At 39.3% G+C, this 17220-nt stretch overlaps 3 protein-coding genes across 4 annotated transcripts; all 3 read right to left on the bottom strand.

Moving 5' to 3' along the window:
• Positions 1-1566: 1566 nt before the first annotated feature.
• On the bottom strand, positions 1567-2834 carry LOC140791074 (uncharacterized). Its single transcript, XM_073141454.1, has one exon. The coding sequence runs from the start codon at positions 2321-2323 to the stop codon at positions 1706-1708; it is 618 nt and encodes a 205-aa protein (XP_072997555.1). The 5' UTR covers positions 2324-2834; the 3' UTR covers positions 1567-1705.
• Positions 2835-3242: 408 nt separating this feature from the next.
• On the bottom strand, positions 3243-12391 carry LOC140791073 (uncharacterized). 2 transcript variants are annotated; one of them, XM_073141451.1, is made up of 8 exons: positions 11973-12391; positions 10706-10933; positions 10042-10448; positions 9382-9567; positions 6909-7101; positions 6260-6336; positions 4741-4891; positions 3243-4133 (listed from the first exon to the last, which is right to left on the bottom strand). In XM_073141451.1, the coding sequence occupies exons 1-8, from the start codon at positions 12255-12257 to the stop codon at positions 3834-3836; spliced, it is 1827 nt and encodes a 608-aa protein (XP_072997552.1). In that variant the 5' UTR covers positions 12258-12391; the 3' UTR covers positions 3243-3833. The 2 variants fall into 2 exon arrangements, with proteins under 2 accessions (XP_072997552.1, XP_072997553.1); XM_073141452.1 differs by having other exon boundaries at positions 6909-7053.
• An 810-nt stretch (positions 12392-13201) lies between these two features.
• On the bottom strand, positions 13202-16132 carry LOC140790193 (uncharacterized). The gene is made up of 2 exons (XM_073140160.1): positions 14016-16132; positions 13202-13776 (listed from the first exon to the last, which is right to left on the bottom strand). The coding sequence occupies exons 1-2, from the start codon at positions 16005-16007 to the stop codon at positions 13354-13356; spliced, it is 2415 nt and encodes an 804-aa protein (XP_072996261.1). The 5' UTR covers positions 16008-16132; the 3' UTR covers positions 13202-13353.
• Positions 16133-17220: the final 1088 nt, after the last annotated feature.

The following is a 17220-nucleotide window of genomic DNA, read 5'->3' as shown; positions in this document are numbered from 1 at the left end:
CTCGATAGGCTCGATAGCCTGACTCCATATGACTAAGGACACGTGGCATACAGAAATATTGCCACGTGTCCCTCACTAACTCATTCTCACCCGTAACACAATATTCATCACCCTCACCTACCCCACCCTCACTTACCCTCACCTACCCCACCCTCATTAATTACTTCACATTTCCCATCACCACCTTCCCCATCCTCAATTCCCCCACCCCACCCTCATCTTCACTCTCACCCTCATCCACCTGATCACCTTCACTCTTCCCTCCCCGTCGGCCTCCATCGGCAACGACGGCAAGCCACCACCACGGCGGCGCCACGCCTTCCTCTCCGTCGGCCTCCTCCTCCGTCGCCGTCGGCCTCCTCCTCCTCTTCCTCCTCCGTCGTTGGCCTCCTCCATCCGTCTCCGACTCCTTCGGCAAGCCGCTGTCCATGTCGCCACCGCCCACGTCGCCACCGCCTCTAATCGAGCTCGAGCTTTGCTCGGGCTCGGCTCGGGCTCAGTTAAGCTCAGCTCGAGCTCGGCTCGGGTTGAGCTGAGCCGAGCCTGAGCAACATTATGAGGCTTGAAACTAATTTCGAGCCGAGCCTGAGCCAGAGCCGGCTCGCTCAGGCTCAGCTCGTTTACACCCCTACACACGGCTGTACATTCACTTTGTACCATAGTAAAGCAGTAATAGAAGATAAAAATATAAATAATCTCCTAAAGAAGATAATAGAAAAAATGTAGGTTTCTAAACCGCCATCAATAGTGCAAAGAGAACCTCCTACAAATACCATCAAATCTACAACCATCCAAAACAAAACCACTTAGTCCGCCCAATATATGGAAAAAAGGAAAGATGCGGCCTCCCTCCAATATTCCTCCACTGCCCTAGTTTAAGACCAGTATGGAGTGGAGAGGTGAAGGAGGAGAGCCTCAAACCTTTCTCGTTCCTCTCTGAGCCGGTGAACAATGATGAGGAGGATCTAGATCGAGCAACTAGGGAGGAGATGGGAGAAGAGGCCAACAAACATGGAAAAATTAAAGAAACCTTAGCAATTGCTCTCCAGCGGAGGAGGGAAGAAAAAAAACACTTAGGAGGAACAATTGATGCTATAATAAATAATTTGATAGTAAATTTGGTTACCATTACTATTTAATTGGGATAGAAATTGAGATGGGATATCAGATATATTTATATATTGGGTAACCATGTGTGGTAATTCGGAATTTACCCTTATACTTTTTTATTTGTAAAGCCATAATAAGAAATACGGTGTTGCTTAAATTTGCAGCAGAACATACATATAAGAGAAGCAGAATAGGGATTAGGATAAGTCTAAAAAAAGTGAAGAGATTTTCTTCTATTCCTTATGATCAGATAGAAAGCTTCAACTCATATCGATGTTGAAATAAGCCTATCTGGATATATATATATATATAAACGTTAATATGAAAATGAAATAATTAAGATATATCCAAGTCCATATCCAGTCAAACTTCGATTTTTATATTTTTAATCAACCCAGTAACGCCCAAAGTAAAAGATACGATGATTCGATGTGATCTCTCTCTCTCTCTCTCTCTCTCTCTCTCTCTCTCTTGTGAACGTTATTGAAATAAGCTCACGATGCTAAAATTTAAAAGCAATTTAAATGCAAACCAACCAATGCAATGTTACATATAATGGAGAATCAATAATTCGTCGTGAAGAAAAGCCAATGAATCAGTGTTTATCAGAAGCAAATATTTTCTTGCTTTTCTCAATAAAGGCACGGGATCTTTCGTTGATATTGGATGGTGCCTTTATGATTGGCTTTCTAGGCCTCAATATGCTCCCTCCCATTGATGGCTTCTTCTCCAGTTCCCCAACTCTCAAGGCACCTTTTTCTTCGCCATTCTTATCTGATGATGTTCTTTTCATATCATTGATCTCTTTAGCAGCTAGTTTAATAGTGACTGACTTCTTAGTCGCCTTCCTGGGAAGCACATCATCTTGTGGTGCTGCTATTTCTTGGACCTTTGGTAGCTCAGCTGCTATTGCTTCCACGCCATATCTTTTGTCATTTGTTCTTCTAATGTTCTCAGGATTCTCAGCATCATTGCCTTCAGGAATAAGGATGGCAACCTCGATTTCATGCAGCATTTCACCTTCTTTCATCCCATGGCCTACTAGTTCATCTCGAATGGATGGTTCATCTTTCTCTCTTTCCATGATCGTGGCACCATTTTCAATTCCTCGACTGATCTTCTTATCACCAAACACAGGAAAGTTCTCGGTGAGGAACGCAAAAATCCTGTAGCAGATGCTGAGAGGCTTTGTTGGATCATCCTTTCTTTCCATTCCTGAACCTGGAAACAAAAAAGAGAGGTGAGAGGGGAAAGATCTTCCTCTAGTCTCTTTGGCTGATAAATATAGAGGAGATCAACTGTTCGAAGCTTTTGGCACAAGTTAGCTTTGAAATGCAGCAAAGTTGACAAACATTTAAAAGCACGAAGAAATCATTCCTTTCTTACTGTTCCAACCACAAGATTCTAACTAACTATTTAGGGGGCTACATTTTACCAAAATATTCGGACACATTCTGGAGCTAGAAGCAAAGAATTGCTCAGGGAATAGTGCAACATCTTTACAACAAGAGAATCCAGTTATCCCCAGCTTAGGTAGCAAGAAAACACTTAATATTAAGGTGTTCAGCCCAGGTGTCCATCAATAACTATCATATCCTTCACTATCTTGTTCTTCATAAATGTATGTCTTCTAAAAACAAACATTAAAACAAAGACAGTAGTGATAAAGAGATGCAGTGCCTGTGTCTGTATTAGCAAGAACCAGCTGATCTGCAACACGGGGATGAAGCATCATCCACATTCCATAAAATCTTCCGTCAGATTCGGCCTCAAAAGGCCATTCTTGGGTGAATGCAAATGCAAGCACCGGTATAGTAAAGTAGTTCAAGTTTGAAATTTTACAGTTGGAATCCTGGGGCATATATCTGATCTAACTTTGCAACCAAAAAAAAAAAAAAACATGGTCATACCCAGCAGATAGGACATTACAAATATTTGAATAAGAAACCAAGGTGCACACATTAATGTACCTACATTGCTAAAGAGCACTGGTAATATCCTCCCCCGTCTCATTTCCTCTATGATGGTCTCCAAGATAATGATCACTACTGATAGAAAGGGTGGGCAAAGGAAATTTTTTAAAGGGGAACATTAAAAAAGAGCATATTTCAAATAAAGAATTATAACCACACTGATGAAACCATGAATATGCAGTTCCTTCATAAATTATAATATCCTCATAATAACCATACATCATTGAGTATATAGCAGTAAAACATGAACTAAATAAGAAATTATGATGTATGTCATCTTGTAAAGTATACAGCTCAAACTAAAAAATAGTTCCTGTCCTCCTTTTAAAGAAAGGTGATTATCCCCTGCTTTTTCCTTCTGAGGTCATGTTTCCAGAAAGAATGCCTTCTCCCATGCCAGCAGTGAGCAGTGTGATACTCAATTTGCTCCAAGATTGAATTTCTATTAATATATCAGCAAATATTGAGAAAGGAAAGAGCTGTCCGTGGAGCTGCTCATTTCAATCTGAAGGTATCCTCATGGAGGTCGAACAATATCTGGTCAAGAGATATGAGATTTGATATGCCTCATATCTGGTCCTTCGCTTTGCATGACCTTTTCTGTAGCTGCTACAAGCAAAAATATGCGAGCATGAATTCATAGACGAGTGTAGGAAGATGAGTGATCTTCTGATTCCGAAACTGGAGAACATGTTTACACAAGCAGTTCTGATTAACACATCCCATGTTAAGGACTTCCAATTAAAGGCATTATAGCAGATCAACACAAAGGAAAGATAACACTGAACCAACTCTTCTCTTTGTTCTTTCACTCACTTTCCACTCCTCAATTAGGACCTTCTTTATTTTGGAACAGCTCGAGACAATAGTAGCTACTCCAGAAGCAGTTACAAGAGGGCAGTAAACCATTTGGCAGGTCTCTAGTTGAGAACATCCCTTGACGAGGTGAGCTAAACCAACATCTGTTATTTGTAGACAATGGGACAACACAATGTCTTTCAGCTTAGGGCACTCATCGCTTAGTTCAGCCAACACCATATCCTCAATATGCTGCACAAAATAAGGCAAGTGGATTATTCATAGAACTACATAGATACGGTTCAAAATTCAAATGAACTATATATCCACTTTGTGGAATCCCTTCTTGTGCCATCAAAAACTTTGGAACTTCATCCTTAAAGCATTGCAGACCAGTCCTAATTTCCAATCGGAAGGTCAATTTTTACATGACGAGGAGTTCTCAAAATAGAACTCACATAAGATGCATCACCATACAGGAACGATGTCCTAGTTCTTTTGTTTGTAGGATCTGCTATCATATCTGCTTCTCTATATGCAAGGATATCCCATTAAGTAGGGTTGCCTCTGGAAAGAGGGAACCAAAGGGACAGGTGCATATAGGCAATATTTGCTGCAATTTCTAATATTTTCAGAATTGCGAAGACCCCCAAATTACTTGTTCTGAATTGATGTTGATTCTCTAGTATTTTCAACTGAAGGTTAATTTGCTATATTTACTTAACAAGGAAATTGATTCCAGGAATGTTGAATTATAACAAAAAGAGAAGGGAAAATGTTTTATCCCCCTTTCTCAGGAAATACCCACATTTTCACAACTATGCAAGCCACGCATATATAGGGAGAGAGAGAGAGAGACCTTCAGCACACTGATATCCAGGTAGACAAGATCAGGACAGCATCTAGCAACAGCACTCAGTCCATTACCAGTAATTTGATGGCACCCACTAACATTTAAACGTCGAAGTGAACACCCTTCAGCAATGGCAATAAGTGCCTCATCGCCAACCCTACACATTAGGCAAATTAACAAGAATTTCAAAATAAAAAAGGACAAGCGTGCAAAAAGTACTTTACCATACATGTTTAGAAGCTAGACTAAGAGTCAGCATCAATAATTATTCTGGTAGTTCATGCATAGAATTTCTATAAAGTACCAACTACTAATAAGAGCTACATGCATATGCCCATACTGTTAAAAACACTCATCAAATGGTCATTAGTAGGTAATTGGCCTATTCAGATTGTAATCTAGTAAAAACCATTCATATATTGTTCAAATTTAGATATTCAACTAGTAGGGCACTGGGAAGCTGATTAAATATTATGAACAAGAAACTACTGAGAATTATTTCAGTTACATTAAACTGACCGACTCTAGTGAAGAAAAGGCATCTTGATGCATGAGACTCGCAACATTGCAGGGCCTGGCAATGGCAGTCAGCACTAAGAAGAGGCTCTTCCCGTGACTCAAACTCTCGCCAACACACATGATACCACCTTACTGTCAAATCAGTGAATAAAACAAAGAGTTCTTGGCTAATTCTATCCTAAATTCCTAATTAAATTACAATTTCTGCTAAGAAGTTATCGATCATCTGCATGTTTTATCATGCTTTTAAGCAACCAGCAGGAAAAAGGGGAGGCCAGATGCAACAAAGTTTTGTTCCTTTTTAAAGTAAACCAGGACTCTGTTTTAAGGGCTTCTATTTGAAAATAATTCAAAGAGTGTTGCTATTTGAGGAACTAATGGATTCAGGGCCACCACAAGCATTAAATCAGACCAACTTCTAGCATAGATATTAGGACAGTTATAAACAATTTAAGACTACAGACTGCCCGGAGAGCATGATGTGCTTAAGGACCATCTTGACCTATGAGGTGCTGTTTTGCAGCAAAATGTGCCGCATGATTATACATATTAATATACATAGTGGCTCCCTAGATGCATGCCAATAATGCCGTTTGTCAGCACATTCCATGAGATACAACATGCAAATGGATAACCGGCACGTTACTAAGCAATAGCAGATAAATATATGTGCAAGACGTGATTGTAGCTTATTCAGTCAAATGAAAACATTATTCAAGAGACCAAGAGCTTCCGAGGTGAATGTCAGACAATCACAAGTTCATATTTTCTGAAGTAACAGTAAGAATAAAAATAAAAAGTGCCAAAAAGTCAGTCTAGCAATCAACATAAGAAGACTGCCTCAAAAAACAAATATACATTACCCATGATTGCCAAGCATAGATTGTAAATAGTATATTAATTAATTCCAAGTATATAATGAATGCCAAGTCAGATCTTATGCGAGAAAAAGATAATGAAAAAGTAGTATGACTTCTTTACAGAAGCTGTAGGAAAATATTCTTACCTTTCACAAAATTGAATACTTAGGTCTGTAAGAAGTTTACAGTTCTCACCCACAGAGATTAAACCTTTACTGCCAATCTGCCAATGCAGGAAACACAGGTTTAGATATGAAGCAGCAGATATTGAAAAGAACATCTTTAAAAAATAAGATATTGCTGTTAGATACATATTAGTTAGTACTTATCTGTTCCTAACATTAAAAATAGTACGAGCGAATCATACAACTTGTTTCCAATCATATTTTTGGTTACTAGACAATGGTACAAAAACAAAAAGAACTTTTCTCCCAGTAAAAAGGAGGTCCAACACACTCAAGCTCAAATTTAGTACATCAAAATACAGGAATACTTAATCATCTGGAAATTGAGCAACATTTAAAATTATCGAGATGACAACTATTTTCTCATTGCTTCATAATGCAGCTAATCAAATGTTTAAAAAGATCTACATTGATCATGTCATAAAGATGCTTTATGTGCAGAAAAACAATTATGCAATGCAACGACAATTCAGACAATCATATCCAAATTGTTACCAGAGGAAGGATTAGAATTTATCTATTCATTTTCTAATAGCTTAGTTCAGACTAAATGTATCTGTCTTTATCCAACTTGACTATTTGCCAAATCTAATAGGCAAAAAGGGAATACCTCGTAACAACGACGAATGTGAAGTTTTCGTATGTTCCTGCAACCTTGAGCTATATGACTTATAGCATCATCATTTATACTCAAGCAGTCCACCAACTGAAGAACTTGTAGAAGTGAGCAGCCTCTGCCAACTTCCATAAAAGCACTGTTGCGGATCCTCGGGCAGTAAAACAAAGAAAGTTCAAAAAGGCCTCTGTTTTCAGTGTATAGTACAACAATTAACTAGAAATCCATAATGAGGAAATAAATCATATAACAAAGCAAAATCCAAGGATGTGATGTTGCCGATAGCTGTAAAAATTTATCTCGGCAGAAATTATTTTCCACGGGAACACAAGATTTCATGAAAAAGAAATAAACAAAGAATAACTTACTTTTTGTGAATCTATTTTGATATGAGATCAAGATATAAAAACTGCTTAACTGTATTTAAGTTTTAGCCTGTTATCCAAGATGATTATCATATATTGTCAATACAGATCAAGTGAATTTGGAAATTTTATGTTTGAAAATTGTTGACTTTTTTATGTTAAGAATAAGTAGAGTAATAGTAATTAAGTAATCAAGCTGGAATAAAAAAGATCTGGCACCATGCTGTTCACAATTTTATATATACAATGTCATGGAATTACATTTTGTTTTCCGGTGAAAAGGTACAACACCAAAATTCCTCTTGATTCTTATTTCAGTTTAAATTAAATGGCAGAATGGCATAGAACCACTCTCCAAATATAAAGTGACACTTGTGTTCATTTAAAAAATCACCATATGAACTTCATCAAAAGAAAATGCCTGGAATTATTTTAGCAAACAATATAGTTGCCTGTTCCCAAAGCCTCTCTTCAGTTTAAAGAAAGTTCTAGTCATCCCCTTTATGAAAATAAGAACAAAAAGTTTCATTGAGGTGAATAGAAGAATGATAAAATTAACCTTCTTTTTTTTGCTGTGTATTATTTCTTCCTCTGATCTAAGATACTGATGCAAAAAGGAAAAACAGGTCCAACTATCCAAGCCATTAGACATCCTTCCTATCGTTCTTGCCTTATTGCCTTATTTTTCCTATTTCCAGCCTTCCTTTTTGTTACCACTATCACAATCCATGCCTTTTCCTCTCTAGTTTCAAGAAAATGGTGCAAGATTGATGGGAATTAGATTTTCATTTATTTTTTATTTTTGAATATATTTTTATCTAAAAGTTTAGAATTTAGAGTGTCTAATTCAGTTAAAACTCCTAAAAAATTTAAGAGATTTGATTGTAAGTTTGCTTTGAGATAAGTTAGTTTATTTATATATTAGATTAGGAAAGATTTGAATTAAGATACATTTTTTAGTAATCTCCTCATTTCTATATATAGAGATGATGGGAACTCTGAAAAGAAGAAAAAAAGATGAAAAATTGAGAAATATTATTTTGTGGAGGATTCCACATTTATCCCTCTTCTCCTACTCCCTTCTTCTCTTCTTTGTGGTGGATTCTACGTTCTCTTTGTTCCTCACAATCTATGTGGATTTGATTTTATTTCCTCATGAGTTGGTGGACTATCTTTTATCTTTACTATCTATCTAGTCATGTTAGTGTGAAAAAAAATACTTACAAGCAAATAACGAGATTCACAGAGATCCTATCTTTTCTCTTTGGAGGTGGATCTAGATACCTCCTTATCTTTTTCTGCATTGGCATGTTTCCTCGTCCCTAGACCACATCAAAGATTCATGACTAAAAGAAAAGTATAGAAGATTCTAGCAGTTTAGGCTCATGAAACTGAGGAGCAACCAAGTGGAAGTTTCTCTAGACATGGAAAGAGTCTTCCCAAAAGATAACGAAGATAACTCTTGCCATAGGTATATGCCTTTTCAAGGCATCAATAAGACAAATAGCTAGATAAGCACCTTTTCAATGTTCTATAAACTATATGAAGTAATGGTTAGGTGATAAATATTATCTGGTAGTTTATTTACAACTGATGCTGACCAATTCTGCCTAATCTATTAACTGAAATATATGGACTGTGAGACCTCTTTAAGATGTTGTCAAGACCTTGATTCCTCGGAGACCTCAATGGAATCAATGATCAACTGTTAGAAATTTACCATGTTATGGATAAATAATAGAGAATGTCCAAGAGAAAAAAACAATTGCAGCTCGATATATGGATACTTCAGTATATCATTTCTTTCTACATACGTTATTAGTTTGGTGGGCCTAATAAGATGTAATTGATCATGACAATATTGAATTTCGTACATTTTAGGATTTTGTGCAATAGAAAGGCTCTCAGATAGAACTTAATGTATGAAGTTAGATGAGCCACATTCTTAGTGACATATGACTACAGACTGTACTATCATTAAAATTAAGCTCTGAAACAGTTCTTAAAAGGACATTGTTCAGTACATAAGGACACATATGTTCAAATGGTTAAAGTCATCAATGTAAAAATAAGATCTCAAGAATCAGGTACAGAAAACATACGGGCATAATCGTCCAATATACTCTAGTCCAGAGGTTTCTATATTTTGGCATCCATTAATCTCCAAGTGCGTTAATTTGGTGCAGCCACGAGCAACAAATTCAAGACTCCTATCAGTTAACAAATGGCAGTCATTTAGAGTGAGACACCTGAGCTTTTTGCACCCTTTTGCAATAGAAGAAAGACTTCTGCAATAAGAAAAAAAAATACAGCAAATAACCAGTGTCACAATTAAAGGACTCAGAAATACAAGAAAGCAACAACAAAGAGGAGCTAATAACTGATCAATATTATTTAGCAAATATAGAGGAAAAGAAAATGAAATTACAAGATTGCTCTTGAAAAAAAATATACAAAAAAAAAATCCTCTGATTTCCTTTATATCTAGGTGAAAAAAATTATGAAGGTGAAAAACTCGAATTTCATTGGACCTATTAGGAAGTTTCAGGAGTGGATGGTGATAAGGCTGATAGCGTCATGAGCCCTACCCCATAAAATTCCCTGGTCTGTCACAAGAGTGTCTTATAGGATGTATGACTGGAGTGGAACATTTTTCTTATAAAAAAAACCAAGTAAATAACGTAGCAACTATTACAAATACTTCTAGGCAATCATCTATATAGTTAAAGCTAAGGAGAATCCAGGGGTATTTAATAATATGCCTGTCAGTAAATCTCTCGAAGTTGTAAAGAGCCAACATTTCCAAGGAAGAACAAGATGAACCCACTGCTTCCAGAGCTTCATCACTAATATGCATGCACTGCAGCTTCAGAGTCTTCAAAGACCCGCATCCTCTTGCAACTGATATTATCCCTTCATTCTTAACAAATTCTGAATCCAATGATAAGGTTTCCAGACAATGGCAATGAGATGCAACAGCTTGTAGAGAAGTATCTGTAATCCAAGCACAAGCTGCAATGCCAAGAGACACTAAAGAATTTCCACGATGTTGTGCCAATCCAACCAAACCAGTATCCGTAAGCCCTTCACAAAAACGTAAATTCAAATCTCTAAGTAGCTTGCAACTCTGCCCGATAGCAATAAGACCTTGATCTCCAACATAGCAACCCTGCATACAAGTTCCAATAACTCAAGTGGCCAGAGAATACATACCCTTTATGGTAAGGTACCAACACTTAAGAAATTAGATGAAATATCACAAACAAAAGTTGATAATGCAGAATCTAGTTAGATAGATGTTGTCTAAAAAGCAATAATACTGACCATTCTTGACAATGAGCATAGAAGACCAAACTTAAGATTAAGCTCAACATCTAATGATAAGTTAACATCCAACAGTTGCACTATGTAAAACAAGGACAGCACCTGAAGGTCCAAGGATTTTAAAGTTCTGCAGTTCTCTGCTATGTTTATCAACCCTAAAGAAGTTATTGCTGAACACCAGATTAAACTTAGTTTCTCAAGTCCTTTGCAACCCTGGGCAAGAGATCCTAGACCAGCATCAGATAGACAGAAACGTTCTGGTTCATTTTCTTCAGCCGAGTTGTTTCCAGTCACATTATGAAGTTCTGCTGGGCTAGAAAGACTATTTCTCTGCATGAAGAATTGCCAAGGCATAGAAATTAGCAAGTACTATATGTTCAAAGTCCAAACATCAGAAACAAGGTCAATGGGACTCTATGCTCAGATAGAACAACCTCAAAATGTTCAGTAGGTACAAAGTACAAACTACTAAAAGAATATTTATTTCAAAGGAACTATACTTTATAAATGATAGTAAATGATACTCCAATCAACAGATGTTGCAAGGGCACCAACAACCAAGCTGCCCCTATTGCTAAAATTTGTCGGAATAGGATCAGCCATTGGCAAAACCTGTTTTTTCTTCCTTGAAGCATTATTTTACAATATTATATCAAACATTATGCATCCCACCGCAAGGTGAGATAAACAATTTTCGATCTGGACAGAAGAAAAAACTTGCATGAAAACTTAGGAACTTCTTCAACAAATGTACTAGTCTATAGTGGAGAAAGGAGGAGAAAGCATACGAATGAAGTGACAACGCATTCAATCTATAAAAGCAGAACTAATATTCATCATGTTAAATAATTGTAATCAGAACAAATAGAAAAAGAATTGTAATTGGAACAAAAACTTTCTCGTTGTGGTTAAAAGAAAAAGATAGAACATCTGGTTCTTAGTCAATTTCAGCTATTTGGCTCTATTTTAGTCGCTTTCTGCTGTTATCCTAAATATATACAACTGGAGAACCGAAAATTTTAACTAAATGCAAAAAAAAAATTATCTGTAAATATAGAATAGTGAAATGAAGCAAATAAAATCCCTTCAGGCATAGAATAGTGAAATGCAGTAAATAAGTTCCTGCAATAGCAGGATGACGACTGTATATCTCATGCCATGTAGTAGGACTGTCCTGCCACAGAAAAAGAATAATTCATATGCTAAATTAAGATGATCTATAATGAAGCACTAATAAAACTGCATTTCTTCTGCATTCCTTCATTTTAGTAATTCTCATTATTCATGATGCCCCAATATCGGACCTTTACCCCGTCAAGAACATATTTTGATCAATCTGTGCAAGAGAAGGAAGGATGAGAGAATCAACCCGCGCGCGAGAGGAGACGACCGGGTTGTGGTAGGCGGACGGAAGGCGCTCGTCGATGAAGACGTTGACCAGCCCGGTGAAGCGGCCCACAGCGTGCTCCAGAAGCCGGTCGGCGGCGCCGGAGGCCGCGATCTTAATAGTGCGGCGCGAAGCCCGCTCGTTGCGGCGCCACTTGCTGCAGACGAGGGCGCAAGCGTCGAGGTCGAGCTTGGCCTCGAGCCGTTGGAAGATCTCCATGAGCAGCTCGTCAGGGAGGAAGGTGTTGATGAGATCGGCACCCTTCATTGGTTGAATTAGAGATCAGGGAATTGGGAAGTGCGAGGGTTAGGGAGGGGTGTGGGAAAGCGGTAGAAGAAAGGGATTTGGGAGGGAGAGGTGGTGACCGAATTGGGAAGAAAAGGGGGCAGAGGAAACGCTGCGGTGGGAAATTTATTTTTTATATATTATATACGAAGATTTTGCATCCATACAGCATCCGATACCTTGCCGGGTAATAAAAACAATAATAAAAATTTAAAAAAAATACCTTGCCCGGTTGGGGATTTTTACTAAAATAGCCTCCTTAAAATTTATATCTCGTAATGATCCACCTATCTAAAGTTTGTACAAAGAATCGCTGAATTGTTCATATTATATATATATATATATATAACTTTCATGAACAGTGAAAACGCTTAACAGTAAGTATATAAAAAATAATAGAGATTATTTTACCCTTCTTTTAGAAAAGAAAAGATTATGATAAGATAATAATTTAATATATATCATTAGCAATTTTACATGTGAAAGATATTAAATAGTTAAGTGATCAAAGTACCACAAAAAATAAATAAAAGATTCGATCATAATGTGTCTGGAGATGGCAATCTCTTGAAACTATGTTGGTGGGAAATCTACTCCTAGGTCATCACTCTACCGCAGATAATCTATAGTTATCCGATAATCTATAACTAGACAAAATTATTAGTTTTTAAATTTTGATATAAAGTACGAAACTAGATGTATATCCTATTTATTGGACCATTTGCATAAACAATTTCCTTAGCTTTAACAAAAATGAGCTCTTAAAAATTAAGAGCATTTATTTTTTATACTAAATACATATATTTTTATAATAGTGTGCCAATCCTACTATTTTAAAAACTTCAAAGCTTTTTGGTTTAAATGGCCTCATTTTTTATTATATCGTTGCCCTCCGCTCAGCACAAACTTTTTATTGCATCAACAAATGAATAAGAGTATCCCATAATTTCCAGGATCTCTATCATAGAATGCTATAAAATGTATAAATAAATAAATTACATTTATTAGTACAACAAATAAATTTGCTATTATTAAGGGACTCATATAAATTATATACACATCGATTTACTTCACCTTCTTACATACCCATCAACTGTAACGCAGTGTCCACAAGAGAACAGAGACTAATATTATGCCGACTTAGCCCAACGCTGCCAGAGAAGACATTGAAGCATTCGAGCTCTGAAGTGGTTTCTGACACACATTTCAGTTCATCCTCCATCCCAGAATCAGTGAACAACTTTATGTAGTTTGAATCGGATTTCATCAACCAGATTGCGAGCTCGACTACGAACCTCCTTATTCTCGGAAGTTTAATAGATGGATAATTATATGTCGTCAAAATATGAACCAGTTTGTGCACAAATGCTGCTTCAGTGATGCCAGATTTGTGGAGTTGTTTGGAGAATTCTTCAGGGCTCATGAATCTGAGAATTTGAGCAGCCAGTCCAAGGGAGACCTCCAGTAGTTTCGTCTTTTCTATCATGATAGCATTCAAAACCTATTGAGGATAAAATGAGTATTAGTCATTGAGAAATGTATCTAAGTAATTAGATGGAGCTGGGATTAAATTCAGGTTAATCTAAATATTCATGGGCGAATCGTTTGTGTGCATCTAGCGGTCTTAACTATGCTCGAAATTAAATATAGTACTTCTGTATATATATATTTGAAAGTTTAAACTGTTAGGTAACGAAATGAATAGATGAATCAAACTCTGTTTATGAGAGGTTTCCTTACCATGGCAATGCCGGCAGTGACTCCTCTAAGTTGTAAGCAGCATTCACTCCCTTCGTAGCTACACAAGTTGCGCAAAATCCTTGCCGCATTGACGCGGAGCACCGGATCGTCCAACGCCACGACGAGCCTCCCGACGACGCTCTCCTCTTTAAGAATCCTCTGACAATTCTGCACGCTCTCCATTGCCAGCATGGCCAGCGCCTCCCCTGCCTCCACGCTCACCGAGTTCCGATCCTTGCCGCCTCCCGGCCTGAGGAATATCCTCAGCAGCTCCTTGATCATCCCGCCGGTGCTTCCAATCCTCTCTCTTGCCTTCTCGTCCATTGCCAGGCTCGTCAAGATCTCGATCCCGAGCTTTTGGATCTCCATGTGGTCCTCTGCGTGCTGTAGGATTTCTCGGATATTGCTCACCGTGAATACTATCTCCGATATCTCTTGCCGGAGAACCTTGCCGGTTTGTCCCGTGGTGCTGGCGAGCATCTTTACTACCTGGAGCGAACGCTTGACGGCTTTAATTTGAGACTCGGCCATCTCCTCCGTTTTATGCCATCTCTCTCCGGTGCTGGTGAAGCTGATAATCTTATCAAGGAGGCCTCTTGCATTGCCTATTTTACCGCAGTTGTCGTGATCGTGCGCGAGTTTTTTGAGGATCAAGAGGCCTAGAAGGTTGAACACTAACAATTCATGCCTTACGGCTGCGCCGTGGCGGCGTAGGTCGTCGGGACCCGCGTAGAGCAGCGATGATATGGACTCCACGGCCCCGGGGATCCCCGCGACGCGGAGCGCGTTCTGCTTCTTACCCGCGAGCTTGGAGACGACGACGGCCACCGACCGCCGGATCTCCTCCTCGGCCGGGTTCTTCCAATTCAGCATCTCGATCAGCCGCTCGATCAGCGGCGTCGACGTCCCGATCTTACGGAGCGTGCCGTCGGCGAACCGGGTGGTGGTGGAGAACTTGAGCAGGATCCGCGCGCCGATGAGCTGCTCGTGACGGGAGCTGGACGCGAGGAGCTCGGCGGCGAAGGAGACGAGGTCCATCTTGAGCCCGTCGAAGATGCTGCCATTGACGCACTTGGAGTAGGCGTCGTAGAAGAACCGCTTGATCGACACCAACCCGGCGGCGCCGAGGCGGCACTCGGAGTTTACCTGCTCGAGAAGGCGGCGGTGGCTCACCTTCCACTCCCAGAAGGCCTTCTCGGCGAGGAAAAGAAGCGCCTCGGCGAGGGCGAGGCCGTAGAAAATATTCAACGCCGAGTTCCTGTTATTCCTATCGGCGTCGGGGGTGCGCACGGCGCCGAAGTCCTGATCCATGAGGCGCATCAAGGAGAGGGAGACGCATGCCGAAGCCGAGAGCAACTGCAGCCAGCAGAAGATTCTGCTGATGTGGCGCGGGAGGAGGACGTCGATGGTGCGCCACGTCCACTGCACCGGAGCTATATCTCTCCTTCCATTATTACCCGGCGCTCCCGTTCCGGCGATGGTTGTGATTCTAGCGCTATCGATCGAAAAGGGCCGGAGGAAAAGCTTGAAAGATCGGACGAGCAGGCGCGAGCTCGACTTTATCGCGCGGAAGCTGGACCGGCCGGCCTCGGTGATCGACCAAGTCGCCTGGTGCTGCCACTCGAGCTCATGGCTTCGGCTAAAGATCCTCGCCCCTTCGATTAACAAAATCACGGTAATGAACCAGAAGTCCTTCCTCTCCAGCGTGATCGCGAACCCCCCGAGGAGCACGACGGTCGCCCAGATGAACCCCAGCGCGCCGAGCCCGCTCGCCGCCTTCTCAAGAATGGCTAACCGCAGAGCGAAGAGCGTCAGCTTCTTCTCCGGCGCGTCGTCCACATGGCCGCTCCTCGGGCTGCCGGCGCAGTCGGCGCTGGCATCGTCATCGTCGTCGCGGCGGAATTCTTTCTCCTGCGGCTCGAACAACGTCGGCACGGAACTGATGCTCACTTGCTCGACGATTTGCAACCGAACGGTGTGCTCGTCTTCCATTGTCAAAATCAATTGGAATTATTTATTACACAAGTAATGATCGGGTAACATAATTGATTGTTGGTAATTTATAGGTGCGGAGATTGCGTTGGATTGGGATGCAAGTTGTGGCAAAATAAGTGGAAGGAGCAAGGGGTGGTGTGGAAGAAAGGAGAAGGGCGGGAAGAAGAGTTAACGGGATATGAGAGGGGATGATCACGAACTTTGAGTAACACGCGCTCGGCGTGTGGGGACTGGAGAGGAGGAGTAACGCCAGTGGCATAGATTTTGGCCACAGCTCGCTGCGATCTCTTACGCTACCTTTGTTGGATCTTCTTCCAATCATTGCTTCACATAGATTTCTTCTACTCTAATATTTCCACTCAATCTCCCTCGCGCCTACGAAATTTAGGCAACTTTTACTCTTATTTTGAACCCAAATTAAATAATAATAATAATAATATTTATAAATCACACCATATATTATATATTTCGATTCGTATCTTATTTTTAAAAATTTTATAACCTAATCTTTGGTTTTTTTTCTATAATTTTTATTTAACACGCTGGGTTGACTTATACAGTACTAAAAAAATATTTCATTATAATATATAAAATAATTTATAAGTACCTAAATTATCGGTATCTTCTCCATCCCCTTTTTCTCTTCCTAAAAAAGAAGAAAAAGAATAAGAAGAGGAGGAGAAGGAGGAGGGAGGAGGGGGAAGATGAGAAAAGGTGGTGGTGGCGGTGGGTGGTCGTGACAACGACGATGGAGATAGTCATGGTAGAAAAGATAGGTAGAAAATATGATGAAGGAATATAAAAAATAAAAGAAAATAATGAGAGTATTTTAGTAATTTAGTCGAAGTTAGGTAGTTAAAATAATGCTGAAGTATTAAATGAGAATTATAGAGAAAAATAAGGAGTCGGGCTATAAATTTTTTAAAGATAATGTGTGAATAATAAAAATATGTAATATATAGGGCGTGATTTATAAAAATCTTTAAAAAAAATAAGAGAGAGAAAATTAGACACAAAATAAGTTTGGTGAAATCGTCTAAACAGATAGACTGAGTCATAGATTACTTTAACTTGTACGGAATTTTGCTTCTAAAACCTTTCTTTCTCTTTGTACAAAGACATTCCCCCCAACATTCTTAGACCATGCTCTTGATTTGGAGTCTTTAGGAAGGCAATTTTGGTTTCTTGGATTGTACAAGAATACACAAGC

The sequence above is a fragment of the Typha latifolia genome, chromosome 6 (genome assembly GCF_019914945.1).
Source record: "Typha latifolia isolate L0001 chromosome 6, TyphaL0001v2, whole genome shotgun sequence".
Lineage (NCBI taxonomy): Eukaryota > Viridiplantae > Streptophyta > Magnoliopsida > Poales > Typhaceae > Typha > Typha latifolia.
Note: the sequence above shows the minus strand (reverse complement) of the source record. Positions and strands in the feature narration are given on the sequence as shown.

Bases quoted from the DNA above. Each gene is read 5' to 3' on its own strand.
- LOC140791074 (XM_073141454.1), bottom strand. From the start codon at position 2,323: ATGGAAAGAAAGGATGATCCAACAAAGCCTCTCAGCATCTGCTACAGG.
- LOC140791073 (XM_073141451.1), bottom strand. From the start codon at position 12,257: ATGAAGGGTGCCGATCTCATCAACACCTTCCTCCCTGACGAGCTGCTC. The intron at 10,934-11,972 runs GTTGATTCTCTC...TTCTTCATGCAG, and splicing joins TCGTCTCCTCTCGCGCGCGG to AGAAATAGTCTTTCTAGCCC. The intron at 9,568-10,041 runs GCATATTATTAA...TTCTTATTGCAG, and splicing joins TTCGAGAGATTTACTGACAG to AAGTCTTTCTTCTATTGCAA.
- LOC140790193 (XM_073140160.1), bottom strand. From the start codon at position 16,007: ATGGAAGACGAGCACACCGTTCGGTTGCAAATCGTCGAGCAAGTGAGC. The intron at 13,777-14,015 runs GTAAGGAAACCT...TATCCTCAATAG, and splicing joins TCACTGCCGGCATTGCCATG to GTTTTGAATGCTATCATGAT.